Source organism: Aplidium turbinatum, chromosome 8 (genome assembly GCF_918807975.1).
Source record: "Aplidium turbinatum chromosome 8, kaAplTurb1.1, whole genome shotgun sequence".
Classification (NCBI taxonomy): Eukaryota; Metazoa; Chordata; class Ascidiacea; order Aplousobranchia; family Polyclinidae; genus Aplidium; species Aplidium turbinatum.
The window spans coordinates 9930848-9944102 of NC_137479.1; the positions used below are offsets into that span (position 1 = coordinate 9930848).

General features: G+C 37.0%; 1 protein-coding gene across 1 annotated transcript in view; it reads right to left on the bottom strand.

Annotated features, from left to right (window-relative positions):
• Nucleotides 1–12895, bottom strand: part of LOC145775076 (kinesin-like protein KIF1A) — a 46197-nt gene extending 33302 nt beyond the window's left edge. Inside the window, exons 1-9 of the mRNA XM_082586272.1 lie at nt 12796–12895; nt 10167–10240; nt 9699–9881; nt 8895–9157; nt 8301–8412; nt 6719–6862; nt 6144–6164; nt 1490–1647; nt 318–511 (exon numbers count right to left, since the gene is read on the bottom strand). Of these exons, the coding sequence (XP_082442398.1) occupies nt 318–511; nt 1490–1647; nt 6144–6164; nt 6719–6862; nt 8301–8412; nt 8895–9157; nt 9699–9881; nt 10167–10240; nt 12796–12895 (1249 nt within the window). The remainder of the gene's footprint in view (nt 1–317; nt 512–1489; nt 1648–6143; nt 6165–6718; nt 6863–8300; nt 8413–8894; nt 9158–9698; nt 9882–10166; nt 10241–12795) is intronic.
• Between the last annotated feature and the right edge of the window lie 360 nt (nt 12896–13255).

Genomic DNA, 13255 nt, shown 5'->3' on the forward strand with positions numbered 1-13255 from the left:
TTGTGTATAGTCAGGAAAAGAACTCAAAAATGAATTTGTTGCAGAATCTAGCAAATCAGTTTCCATACCGAACGCAGGAATGGCAGAATATTGTAGTTTTCACGGCGGTTGAAAAAGTAACATTAAGCACGGCTCAATATGGACTTTGTTGTACATATTATCAACATAATTGAACTCAAAGTGAAAGCAGACGTCACGCAACAAAGCAAGTTTGCCTCGAACAGAAGCGACAAAGCAATTATCACCTTTATTAGCCAAGAACATGACATCGCACATGCATGATAAGCTACCGACGTTCATGACTACTCAGTACTCACCCTTGTCAATGGTGCCGTTTTGACGCGTGCGATTATGCAAAAGGCTTTGTTGGTTGATCAAGTTGGCAAGACCCTCGGCACGCAATACCTGCCGGAGTCTCTCAACCTCTTCCTTAAGCTCACGAATCAATCTGGCATTCGGGTCCTCGTTGACAACCGCATTGCAACGAATCTGTTTGGCACGATCGGCGTACCTAAAGAATAAAAGATGAAGATTGGTATTTGTCCAAGTATTTTGTCTACACATTTCAGAGAACAAATGTTTTGTTTCGAACAATCCAGACTTACGGCCAGTGGCTAAAGATTTACATTAATTGGACGGGAAGTAAAGGAAGCCAATTTTCATGTCCACTTTCAGGCATGCCTTTAAGTGTGTTGCCAAAGGCACCACAACGTGCCATTGAGCGGTGTCGAACCGGTGCGTTTGGAGCGCCGTGTCAAAGCTTCCACCTCTCGGCTACGCAGCCCACAAGTGTAATAGATTAAAAATTTGAAACTCGTCTAATCAAAACAACCTTCATCAACAAGGTTAATATTTGAATACAGTATTTACTGATATTATTATGCTGTTATTGTTAATGATAACTCTTTAGAAGAAAATTAAAGCTGACAATAGATATAGATTTGTTGGAATGACGCGTTCCCAAACACAAAGGTTAGATAAACACGTAAGGAAAGACAATCAAGATTGCATTTCAGCAGCAAAGATAAAAACAGTATTTTTAGTTTTTGAATCGTTTGCGTCTCAAATCAAATTACGTGGAAACCAAACAGCTATGTAAGTTATATTTCTGTACAAAAACAGCTGCAGTCAGCCAACAGTTTGCAACAAAATAAACAGTTGCAATCGAATGGATAAGCCAAGTTTGGGATTTAAGCCAGTAGCGGCATACGTTTATAAATTGCACAAAAATCAATACTGAGATCAATAAAGAAATGATTTACCACACCAATCCAACGTCAAAGAGCGAAGATTAATTGTCTATTGTACCAGTATGACCCAGTCAAGATTTACAACATCACACAGTGCCATAAAAGCAAACTTGCAAGGTTTTGCAATCTCCCTGTAGAGCTTTAAGTAAAACAAATACAACAACCAGTCAATCTAACTGACAGTTCTGACCATGCGAATGACAGCAAAACGTTTGCACAAATGTCCATCGGCTACAAACCTTAGCGTGCTTAAAGTCTCATCATAGTTGATATCTGCTGGACTAATGGCAGCAATCATGGCTGTTTTGGAGTTCCCTCCGAGATTTTCTTTCAGCAGCCATGTTAAAACGGAATCTCGGTAGGGAATGTATTCGCCTCGTTTTTTCTTCGATCTTGCCTGAAAAAATATTTCATTTTCGGAATACTTCTCTTCAAGCATGACCTGTATGCTTCGCACAACTAAAAATACTTTAAACCAGTTACGCAGAGTTCGTGTTGCACAACTGCACCACTATAGTGGAATCATCCATGCTTGATTGCTTGCATGTCGAATCGACTACTACAACTGCCCCAATAGTTAGCCATGGTCCTATGGACCACCTCATCCTTGGCTATGATCCTATGGACCATGGTGTGAGAAATTAGCTCGCTGGACGTATTTCAATGTCTGTTTAATGTTGAAATTGGGTGATGTCAACTGATTACAAGCTATTGTAATCTAACAATCCAAAAACGGATTTCACATCTTTCTGTAGTGAGAGGTTGGGGCAACTTTTGGGAATTAATGTCTCAAAGAACAATTTCTGCTGCGCTTCAAAGTCCAATTGATCAATTCAGGGCCCTTAACATTATTTAAACATTGAATGACGTTAGATTAACACAAAAAAAATGCACAACTATTTAATTAAAAAAGAAACGACAGGACGTGAAAAATATCACTAAATTATTGATGTCTTGTTTGTGGAGCTTGTGCAATGCAAATGCAATGCAGACACAAAAAAAAGATATGTGCATGCGTTCGTTCATTGTTTCCGGACGTTAATTCGATATTAACAATTCAAAGTTTGCAATGCGACACATATAAGCATTTGACCGTGACAGGAAGATTGCCCGTCGGAAAATTGCCACCCGGAAAATTTCTCGCCGGAAAATTGCCCGTATGGGAATATTACCCGCCGGAAAATTGCCCGTGTGGGAAGATTGCCATCGAGAAAATTGCCCGTCTTTGAGTAAGAAATAGCTGCGAAAAAAATCCAGCTGTGAGTCTGTATTGAACCATTGTTCCTCAAATAGTCTAAACTTAGCACCCTTGCAACCAGGTTGGTGCGACGAGATTTAATAATCACGTTTTGACACTGATCTTTGTCATGTATTAAGCGAAATTCATGAAATAGCCTACTTTAATCTGTAGCAAACTTGATTGAAAATGTACATTAGGTAATTTGCAGTAATAAAGGCACATCACATCATAAATTTATCATTTAGACATTGAAAGTAGCAACAACTTTCATGCGGGAATGACAAGTATGGGAAAGGTTTAATTGATATCAAAAACTTACATGATTACTATTGTTGCTCAATGCTCATGTGTTAACCAAAGCGATCATACAGAAGGCAAATAATGAGAATACATCCATCAAAACACCCGGACGATTCCATGTTAATATACAAAGAGTAAAACAATTACATAGGGTGGCAACATAACAGTTTGTGTCATGTGCGTTGTGCGTGGCAGATCAGCAAGTTTTCACTTCTTAGTTAACAATAACAACATCAATATTGCAATATGCGAGTTCGCGTGTAATCTTGCTTTGCAACTTTTAGATTTTCTTTCACTGCACTCCCAATAAATCGTATAGTACCACTTTTATTCGTCTTATTCCGATGATACATACATTGTGATTCATCTACAAGAATGTCTTTTCCGAGCTCACTTTTTATGACGGTCACCATTTTGGGGTGACAAAATTTGAAACAATAGCGGAATCTGAAAGAAGACTGTCCTCAGAACTCAGTGTAAAGCTGTATATTTTTGTCGGTATGAGATAGAGAGTTGATATTTATATTCCCCAGAAGCATTTTTTCATTTAGTTTGGCATTTACAGATTAAAATTTATCACGCCTTTTATTACAGCTGGGTGCTAAGTTTAAACTATTGGAGGAACAATGGTTCAATACAGACTCACAGCTGGATTTTTTTCGCAGCTATTTCTTACTCAAAGACGGGCAATTTTCCGGCGGGAAATTTTCCGGGTGGCAATTATCCGACGGGCAATTTTCCTAGTGCCCATTTGACAATGAACACAGCTCGGTTTATCTGTACTATATCTACAAAGTTCATACTGCTCAAACATGCATTCATTTATCTCCAATTTAACACGCAAAGTTTTTCAAAAAAGTTCAAAAATTTATGCTATGTACATTGCACACCTTGTGAATGCAAGAAGCAAAAAACTTGGTCCATAATGCTGCTACTAGGTAAAAATAGGCAGGTAAAGTCCCGTCGCTTAGGCTAGGATGTAATTACCTCTCTAGCAGATTAAAAAGATAAAATAGACAAGTATGGGTAAACTAAATTAAAAACTGTCACGTTTGGTGGACGGACATGTAACAGTGGTCCAACCTTTTACAAGAGACTAGAGCAACATAGGCCACGAATTTTTCCGGCAATCTAAATTACTAACTTTATAACTTAGTGATGATGGTGTGACTGCAATTAAGCACGTCAAGTGATGATGGCGCTAGCACATCAAGTTTGTTTCTTAGTGTCGTACTGCGGACATTGGAAAACCAAAAAGAAAACAAATCCACATCCACACATCATGTAAACGACGATTGGCGAGCAAGAAGATAACAATCATGCTATAGATATGACTTAACAGTTGCATCCAAATTCTAAACTGAAACAAACTTGATCTAAACTCAGAAACTAAAAGATATTATGCAAGAAGACCGGAAGGAAGCCAAAGTTTCAAGAACCAAGAATCACCGCTTAAAAGGACAAATCGATCAGATGCTATTGTGATATCGTTCAATCTTTGCAACCAGAGAAGCGACAATAATCTTCAGACAATAATATCGCGGTCATTTAATAGGATACTCCCTTAAGCAATGTGTTGTGGTTTCTCATCAAAGCGAAAGGTTCCAGTCAACAAGGCAGCCCTTTTTTACATGGCTTTAACGTTTGCAAATGTTGATTCAATATACAAAGAATTGATCTCTTGACTACATATTACACAGAATGCGGTTATTGCAACACGATTTTTCAACTTTGTAAAAAAATTATTATTTTGCACAACGTCTTTCAGTATTATAACTCACACAATTCCAAACGGCAAACCAAAACGCTAACCAAATTTGCAGTACATCTATTGCTCGCACAGACATGCGCAAGTTAAAATTCGATATTACGACAATCAACTTGCAAAACCAGAAGGCAATCCGCATGATAAACTAAGTCCAATGCGTATCTTTTGCCAGTTGTAGCAGTTCGAAACTCTTCAGCTATAGCAAGTGATCCAAATTTGACACCTCAGAAGTGGCATCAATGTCAAGAAAACCAAGTTTTCTAGATGGGCAGTCAGTTGCACCCAAAGAACGCTCTGTGTCTGATGACGGATTGCTGATGCCATTTCGTAGAAAGTAAATTTCGTAAAAAAAAAAGAAAGGAACAGAATCAATCTGTTTCTGTTTAAAGCAGAAAATGGTCTATTTCATCAGTTGTTTTGTTTCGTCTACCTACGTCATAATGACTCGACTGGTGCTATGCACTCCTATGAAGTGTGCTCCGCGTCCAAACATAGTTTCAATGGAACATAAAAGCATTTCCTACGAAAACTTTAGAAACATCAGTTCTCACAGCATGAAACTGCCAGTAACACTTCACCTTGGCCGTGCATATGACATTAGTTTAAATTAGTTTCGTTACTGGAATGGATATAAATCGACGACGTCATAAACAGAGAGACAAACGAACATCTCTCTTGGGATTGGCGATCAATATCTTCTTTACTCCCAACCAGAAAATCAGTACTTTTTTACATTGATCTAACGTCTGTAGACTTTTAATCAACATAAAAAGAACCGATTTGAAGGCTGACTTCATAGCTGCTGTTGCACAGTCAAGGGGAATAACAGGACGCATCATAATTGAAAGTAAACTAGTTTTGAGAATTTTGCATTGGTGTCTGTTGAAACAATGAAAGTAGAACGCTATTTGTAACTGAAAATCAAACTCCTATGTGTGAATGGAAAAGAGAGAATCTGATCTCATGAATCTTTGCGTCTGTGACTTCAATGGTCTGAGTCACAATTGCATCAATCTCTTTATCGTGGGACATATTTGTTAATTTCGCAGAGTTCCAAAGACAACCCAGACAGCAAAATCCGCTTTTTTTACATTGACTTAACGTCTCAGACGTTAAATCAACGCAAAAATGACGGATTTTGCTGTATGGATATGAACCCTGTTTAACTGACATGTTGTGCAGATTTCCCAAACAGCAAATCAATCGTTTTTAAAAAAATAAATAAAAAACGACTCTCGTTTTTTTTTTTAAACGAAATTTCTTTTAAAAACGACTGATTTGCTGGCTGGGTTAAACATACATGCAAGAAAGATGACAACATTTAGGGTTGGATGCACCAACTGCGGATTGTTCACCAATTACATCTGTTGATAAGCAACTTATTTCGCGGGTTACTGATTTCCCTTATCCTTCCAACAGTAATGTGCTGGCTAGAGTCGCCGATTACTGATCCACCAATGAACCGTGCACAATTTATTATTATCGATTATTATCAATTCAGACGATTAGCTTAATCGGCCGTTTAAATGATCCGTTGTTGGTACATCTAACCGTTAAACAGCCCATGACGACAATGTCAACTTACTATTGCAACACCATTGCAGTCCTGTAGTTTGCGTTGAAATAGGAAAAAAATAGCCAATTACTCTGATGTCATAGGCTACTCAGTCAAACATAACAAAACACCAAGGAAAGTGTAATTGAAAAAACAGTTATGTTAAAAAGTAACATATCCCCGCTGGAAAATCAGACTCTTTTGTAATGATTCAACGTCTGTAGATGTTAAATTAATGAGACAGAAGACAGATTTGCTAGCCGAAGTGATTTTATTTACAGCTAGGATTCATTTACTTTCAAACGCAAAAGGCAAAAACACAAATAATGATTTATCCAGTTAATGACATGTAAGCCCATCTGGTTTGAATCCACTTTTTATGCACTGGTAAAGACTACTTAGCCACAAGAGTATTATTTGCAATGAATGGGATTGATGCTATGGCTAAAGTTCAATAGTTCTAAAACTGTATCTACAACATCAGGAGTAGAGTTACAAACCTCTAGAAATGCCCTTTGGAATAGAAGAGCACAAGCGGCGTACTTTAATTGAATGCAAGAAAATGTTCAACAAAACCGTATATAACTAACTTCGCAGCGCCGTACCTGCTCTGCTAGAGCGGAGATTACTTTTCCGAGAGTAGTGAGAGATTTGTTGATGTTCGCTCCTTCTTTTAAACGTTTCCCTTTAGCCCCAGTGGATTCTGCCCTTTCACTCCCCGCCAAGTCAACCAGGCTTATTTTGCTCACCTTTAGAATATAACAAGCATAAATTTGTATGCCTGATTTCAACATAATGTTATTAAAAAAAAAAAAAATACGATAAAAAAATTAAAAAAACATTCAGTTCAGTTAAACATTTTAAGTTCAGTTCAAAAAGATTCAGTTAAAGTTCAGTTAAAAATTAAAAAATATTAACCTAAAAATCGAATTGCAATACATTTTTTTCCGTTATGTAAATTTTACAAGTTATTTATACCAATTGCGGATTCCTCATAAATAATACAAGAACCAAAAATATCTCACACGTAGGCGCTTCTTGCGCAGTTGCGTATTCTATCACACATTTACAACATGCAAAACGTCATCAAACTAAAACAATTCTGTAACTAGTAAAACCAAAAGCCTTAACATACACCTAAGTTACGTTCAATACACAGGGTAAACGCATTAAAATTTTATAAGAGTAAAATATGGTTGGGACAACTGCAATATCGTCAGCTTCCATTTGTTACCACTTGTGAAAGATTCAACCCATCGGCATTGGATAAACAATTCTATGATGGCATCATGGAGTAGGAAACCTTTTGTAACAAAACCGGACTTTTTTTGCTGCCACGCTGGTCGGAATGGCCCGTTTCGGTGAGTCCGATCCCTATTCGGTGATTTTTTCAATTATTTTTTCTAAATTATCGGGTACCGTAACCTAATTATCATTGCCGTTTTAGGGTTAGGGGTTACGGGTTAGGGGTTAGAGGTTAGGAACTCACCGAATCGGACTCACCGAATCGGACTCACCGAATAGTAGCAGACCCCACGCTGGTACAGATAGGCTATAAGTATTATTTCTCTCACGCGTATGTTCTGACTATTTACGCTGTGATTGATGTAAAAATAAATACACGAATTGCAAAGCATGTGTCTTTATACACATTTCTTACGCCAAATAACCTCAACACAGGCTGGATAAAACGTTTACAAACAATAGCCAACCCATCTAGCCAATCAGCCTGTACAAGCCAAATCAACGTAGTCAAGGACTGATATGCTGGCTGGATAAGTATATCTGCAGGTCCCTGCAGCAGATAGAGTGTTTTGACAGGTAGACACCTTAAAGATACAATTTTCACTACAAACCAGATGACTACAGTCCTTATGACCCTATTACCGGTACCACTCAGACAGATAATTGATTCTGGCTTTGAACTTTGTTTGATAATTTAAAAAAGTAATGGCAGGGGTGGGAATCGAACCACGTCATCAAAATTATTACCTCCCAAACTCTGGCGACAAAACAATTATTATGCCAATCTGCGTCCACCGAATCGCTAGCTTAAATTTATTTCATATCTGAAAGTTTCGAAAAAAAACACTCACAATATCAGCGACTTGCTGCTACAGCGACCTGCAGATTATTAATACGCGAACACTTTTGCAACTGGCGTGAAATCATTAAAATATATTTCACCTTTTCTGTATCAAGACTGGTGTCATGGTCACGGCGTTTCTGAGTAAACACAATGCTGAAGACACCGTGAGAACGACTGCTTGTCGCATTCATGTTAGTAGCTGCAACTGTTCTGTAAAATATGCAAGTGTGTAAGAATAACAAGAACGTTGTGAACATCAGATAAACGTTACAACTAGTGCTAGAAACATTAAGAAACTTCCCAGATAATAAATTAGTCGTTATATGAACTGATGTGTTGTCTGGGTTATTTGAACCTACTTATTTGCGAATTACTTGCTAAAGCAGTTGGATCTATACGTACATACAAATCATGCGTTGCAAACAATGTCGCTACAATTTTCAATCCGAGCCTTTTAACGGAAAAATTCTGTCAGGCTTATTCTAAACTCAGTCAGTCTGACGTTCTTCGCCTTTTTTAACCCGTTCCGTAGATCAGCTCGAACCAGAAACTTGGCAAAACCAAAAAATTACAGTTTTGAATACATTTCTATTTCAACTTTATTTTTTTATGTCGTTACACAATGGACGTCTCAGGACGTAGAATCAACGTGAAAAGGACAAATTAAGTTAAGAACTTTTGAGCAATCTAACCTTGCTTTATTTCCTTCGTCCATTAAAGTGTTGATGTCGCTAAAAGACAATACGGCTAATTTTGATAAGTCTTCCACATAGGGTCCCAGCAATGGATGTTCACGGACTCGAAGATTCTTATTGTTTTTAGGATTCAACAAATCCCGTACTTGCTCACAGTATATTTCCATGTAACTGACTTCAACAGAATGTGTTATGGTACCATCGTTTAGATTGTTGTTTAAAGTGGACTCGGCTATCCTTGTAAACAGTTCTTCACACATCTAAGAAAAAAACACTATTCGTGAACTTAACGCATAACTTATTCTTTCATAAAATGTATCAATCACAATAGTTTGCATTTTATGGCTGGTGTACAATTCCATTTAGTCTTCATTATGCCAAAGACTCAAAGCATTAGACGTATATTTGGCTAAAATCCAAACCTTATTAAGTGTGTTAAAAACTGGCATATATTCGTAAAGTCTTAATGTTTTCGGTGACACTACGATCAGGTTGGAACAAAAACTAAAAACGGAAGGTCGACTTCAAAAACAAAAATAGTGTTCGAAAATGCAAGTTTAGCTCTTTCTTGATTTATTGTTCCACAACTTGACTCGTACACATTATTTATTCATCAACAAATTGTGAGTCATTGTATGACACATAGTTGTCTGGGAAAGACAAAAAAGACGACAAGACTATCTTTAAGAAATCATAACAGAAAATAGAAAGATTTGAATTTTGGACAGTGTCTACGAGTTAAATTATTGCATAATAATCTAGGATAATAATTAAGCTTATAAATAACATGCTAATAAAAACCTGAGGTATAATTCCTCCTTGATCCTTTGAATCATGTTTTCCCATCATCGTATAAGATTTTCCAGCACCTGTTTGTCCGTAGGCGAATATGCAAATATTATACCCATCAAACGCGTGTTGGAGCATCTCAACTCCCAAATCATCATACACATGATGTTGGGTAATGAAGTTTGCATCCGAGGCCTAAAACATCACAAAAAACTCAATAAATCAACAAAAATTAATGCATTTGGTGGGTAACCAGTGACCACTCACCGATATTTAAGCAATGTTACATTGAGAACTCGATACCTCATGTAACATTCAACCATTAACAAGTATCTGTAAGTAAAAACTATTTAAATCTAGATATATTTACATACAAAGCTTCAAAATATACAATGTTTCTACTTATTACATTTTAGTTTAGATATGGTGCTATGAGAAAAATTGCTGGTCATCATCTTCGGTGCCTAACACTATACTTACATCAGAATGTGACCAATACGAATAGTCAAAATTAAAACTCTTGGGTTCTTTTATGTGTTTGGGGTCCTCAATAACTGCAAGTGAAAAAACAATGGTCAATTAACATGAATAAAATTTATTGATTTATTTATGATATATACATCACTATATGGCTGAGCAAATGTTTCAAATCTAAGACCGTTTTTATTGTCAGTGCTGAATTAAATTGAAGATTAGCAATGCTAATAAAAATTTAGTTTTCAAAACAATTTCTCTCAAACAAGTAGTTTCTGAATTTTTGGTTCTACTTGTCATATAACCGTATATATATTCACAATAGATGAGTTTGTGACGACAGTACATCACACCATGACGAAAAGCCAACTTACTCAGAAGCACAGTAGAAATTAGGAAGACTGCAATTACTTTGAAGCTTGTTTCATAAAATGCTCAAAGCAATAATAGTGAGATGGTAGTTAAAGAAGTTGGTGCTAAACTTTCAGACGTTACAATGATTTGGTTTAGGGGCATATGATAGCAATGTGCACACAAAGTGTTCTTTCTCATCTGAGGGAATATGTACCTGCTATTCAGCTAAGGCAGTGGTTCTCAACTGGGGGTCCGCGGACCCCTCGGGGTCCGCGAAGCGATTTCAGGGGGTCCGTGAAAGCTTGCGAGTTTGCAGCATGATTGATAAATTACGAAATGTAAAAATTGGTTGGTTGTGCTTTATTTGTGTATTAGGCTACCGTGATTTTCAAACTGTACTTCCCAACGAACCGGTGCGATGTCCTTTGAAAGTTCAAAGGTTTGGTTTCTAACTAAAAAAATATCATATAAATGAATAAATTTTTTAATAAGACTATGTTCAACTTAATTTTATTGAGACAGTAGTCTATTGGTCAATGCTTAGCTTAGAAATACAAACGTTGGTCAGCAGTCTATCACCACTCACAGTTTTGCGATGACAAAGATTATAACGAATTAATATTGATTAGAAACGAAAAAAGGAAGAAATTGTTTGTAACGGTCGCAAAATTCTATTGGTTTTTGATAAAATTTATAGAAAAACATCAAATCAACATAATTATAGATTATATAGCCTACTGATTTTTGATGTGCCAACATAAAGCTCATAACATAATTTCTCTAATGTCATCAATAGTCATAAGTGCGTTGCGAGTTCACCGAATTCTTTTAAGTGTGTCGCTTCGAAACTCATAAAACATTTGATTCCATTATAATTATAGGAAAAGCGATGTACCAAAATTTCAGATAAAAATTTTTTGGGGGTCCGCGACCGCTTCGAAGGTACCAAAAGGGGTCCGCCAAAACAAAAAGGTTGAGAACCACTGAGCTAAGGCATTATCAGGAGTTGGTAACATTTCAAACCAACTTTCAAAGAGTATTGGAAGATTTATCAGACACATGAAAATATATTTACACTCTAGTAATAACAATTATATACTATAAATAAAGCGTTTTATACTGATAAAATAACTCATTTTGATAAATAGCTTAATACATGTTCAATATTGCAGGAAAGACTGGAGGCACTAGAGATAACACTTACTGTAAAATATCGGCCACCCCTGCTAGTGAGGACAACACTAAATTTGGGGAGCAAGTCTTTAAGTTTTAGGCGCAGACAGTTAGGCGTCGGTCAAATAGGCGCTCACACTGTGGCGTCTGGCGTCTGGAAATTTAGGTGCGGAGCACTGTGGCGCCCGTTCATTTAGGTGCTATTCCTAGTAAAGTCTGCAGATTGTATCAGCTTGGCAGGTAGGGCAATGCTTTTCACACAAAATGTTGTGTTGAACAGAAAAATATGTCATGGCTTCCTTGAGTGAAGTTGCTTTAACCGGCAATGCTTTTCACACAAAATGTTATATTGAACAGAAAAATATATTGTATTTTAATGTGCAAGTACGGCATTTATTTGTTGTTAGTCCAGGTTTCAAGTTTCCGAACATGACTGAGCCTATATTCAAGCGGATATACCGTAGCCTATATTCAAGCGAGTGGTAGGCTTGAGTGAAGACTAACTTAGTTTTCCGTCAAAACCCGACTAGGTTTAATAACGAAAAAAGTCGCACCATTATGCTTGCAACTTGTAGCCAGGGTTCATATGCCTTATAGAAATGTATTCATGTAGTAGAGCATTGTCTCATACGTACTCGCCACACGACCAATCCATCCCGAGTAGAAGTAATTGCGAAAGATAACAGATTAAGTAAGGTTCCATCTGGCTGCAACCCCCTGCTGCAACCTGTGTTCAGTATGCATAGCAAATGTCCTGTGGAGATGTGCTAATATCAAGAGTAGTAGAGCGTTGTCTCGCACCTCATCTCCATTCGCGCATTAACAAAACAACATATTTTTCTGTTCAATATTTATATAACATTTTGTGTGAAACAGCATTGCCCTACCTGCCAAGCTGATACAATCTGCAGACTTTACTAGGAATAGCACCTAAATGAACGGGAGCCACAGTGCTCCGCACCTAAATATCCAGACACCACAGTGTGCGCGCCTATTTGACGGGCGCCTAACTGTCTGCGCCTAAAAGACGTGGACCCTAAATTTGGATGATGATAATGAGGGTAATACAACAAAGTCTAGTAACAAACTTGTTTTTAAGTATACATACTTGTAGTTTTTCCATTCATTTCAATGATACATTTTGACTTCTTTTCTTTTTCACGACTATTAAAAGGTCGCACTCGAACTGCAACCTTAACTGATGACATCTTGAATTTAATGCTTCTGAAAATAACCAGTCACTGTCTCACTGATCCTTTTTTCTTCTAGTCCATGATAAATATACAATAAAGAATAGGTGCAAAATATAATTATCAAAACTATTAACTAAAATATCTAACTAATGAGTAATTGTTTGCCAAAACTAAAAACAAAAAACAAGCTTTGCAATCATTTACAAGGAAGCAAGGTGTAAGAATAGTGCATTGAGGTATGAAATAACAAGTCTACAATTACCTGAGCATTCATACTAGATAGGGTATGAAAACACAATGTATCGAAGGACAATTAAAGCAAAACAGTTACTTTATGACAAGAATTAAAATTCTACAGCATGGAAGGCAGTTATT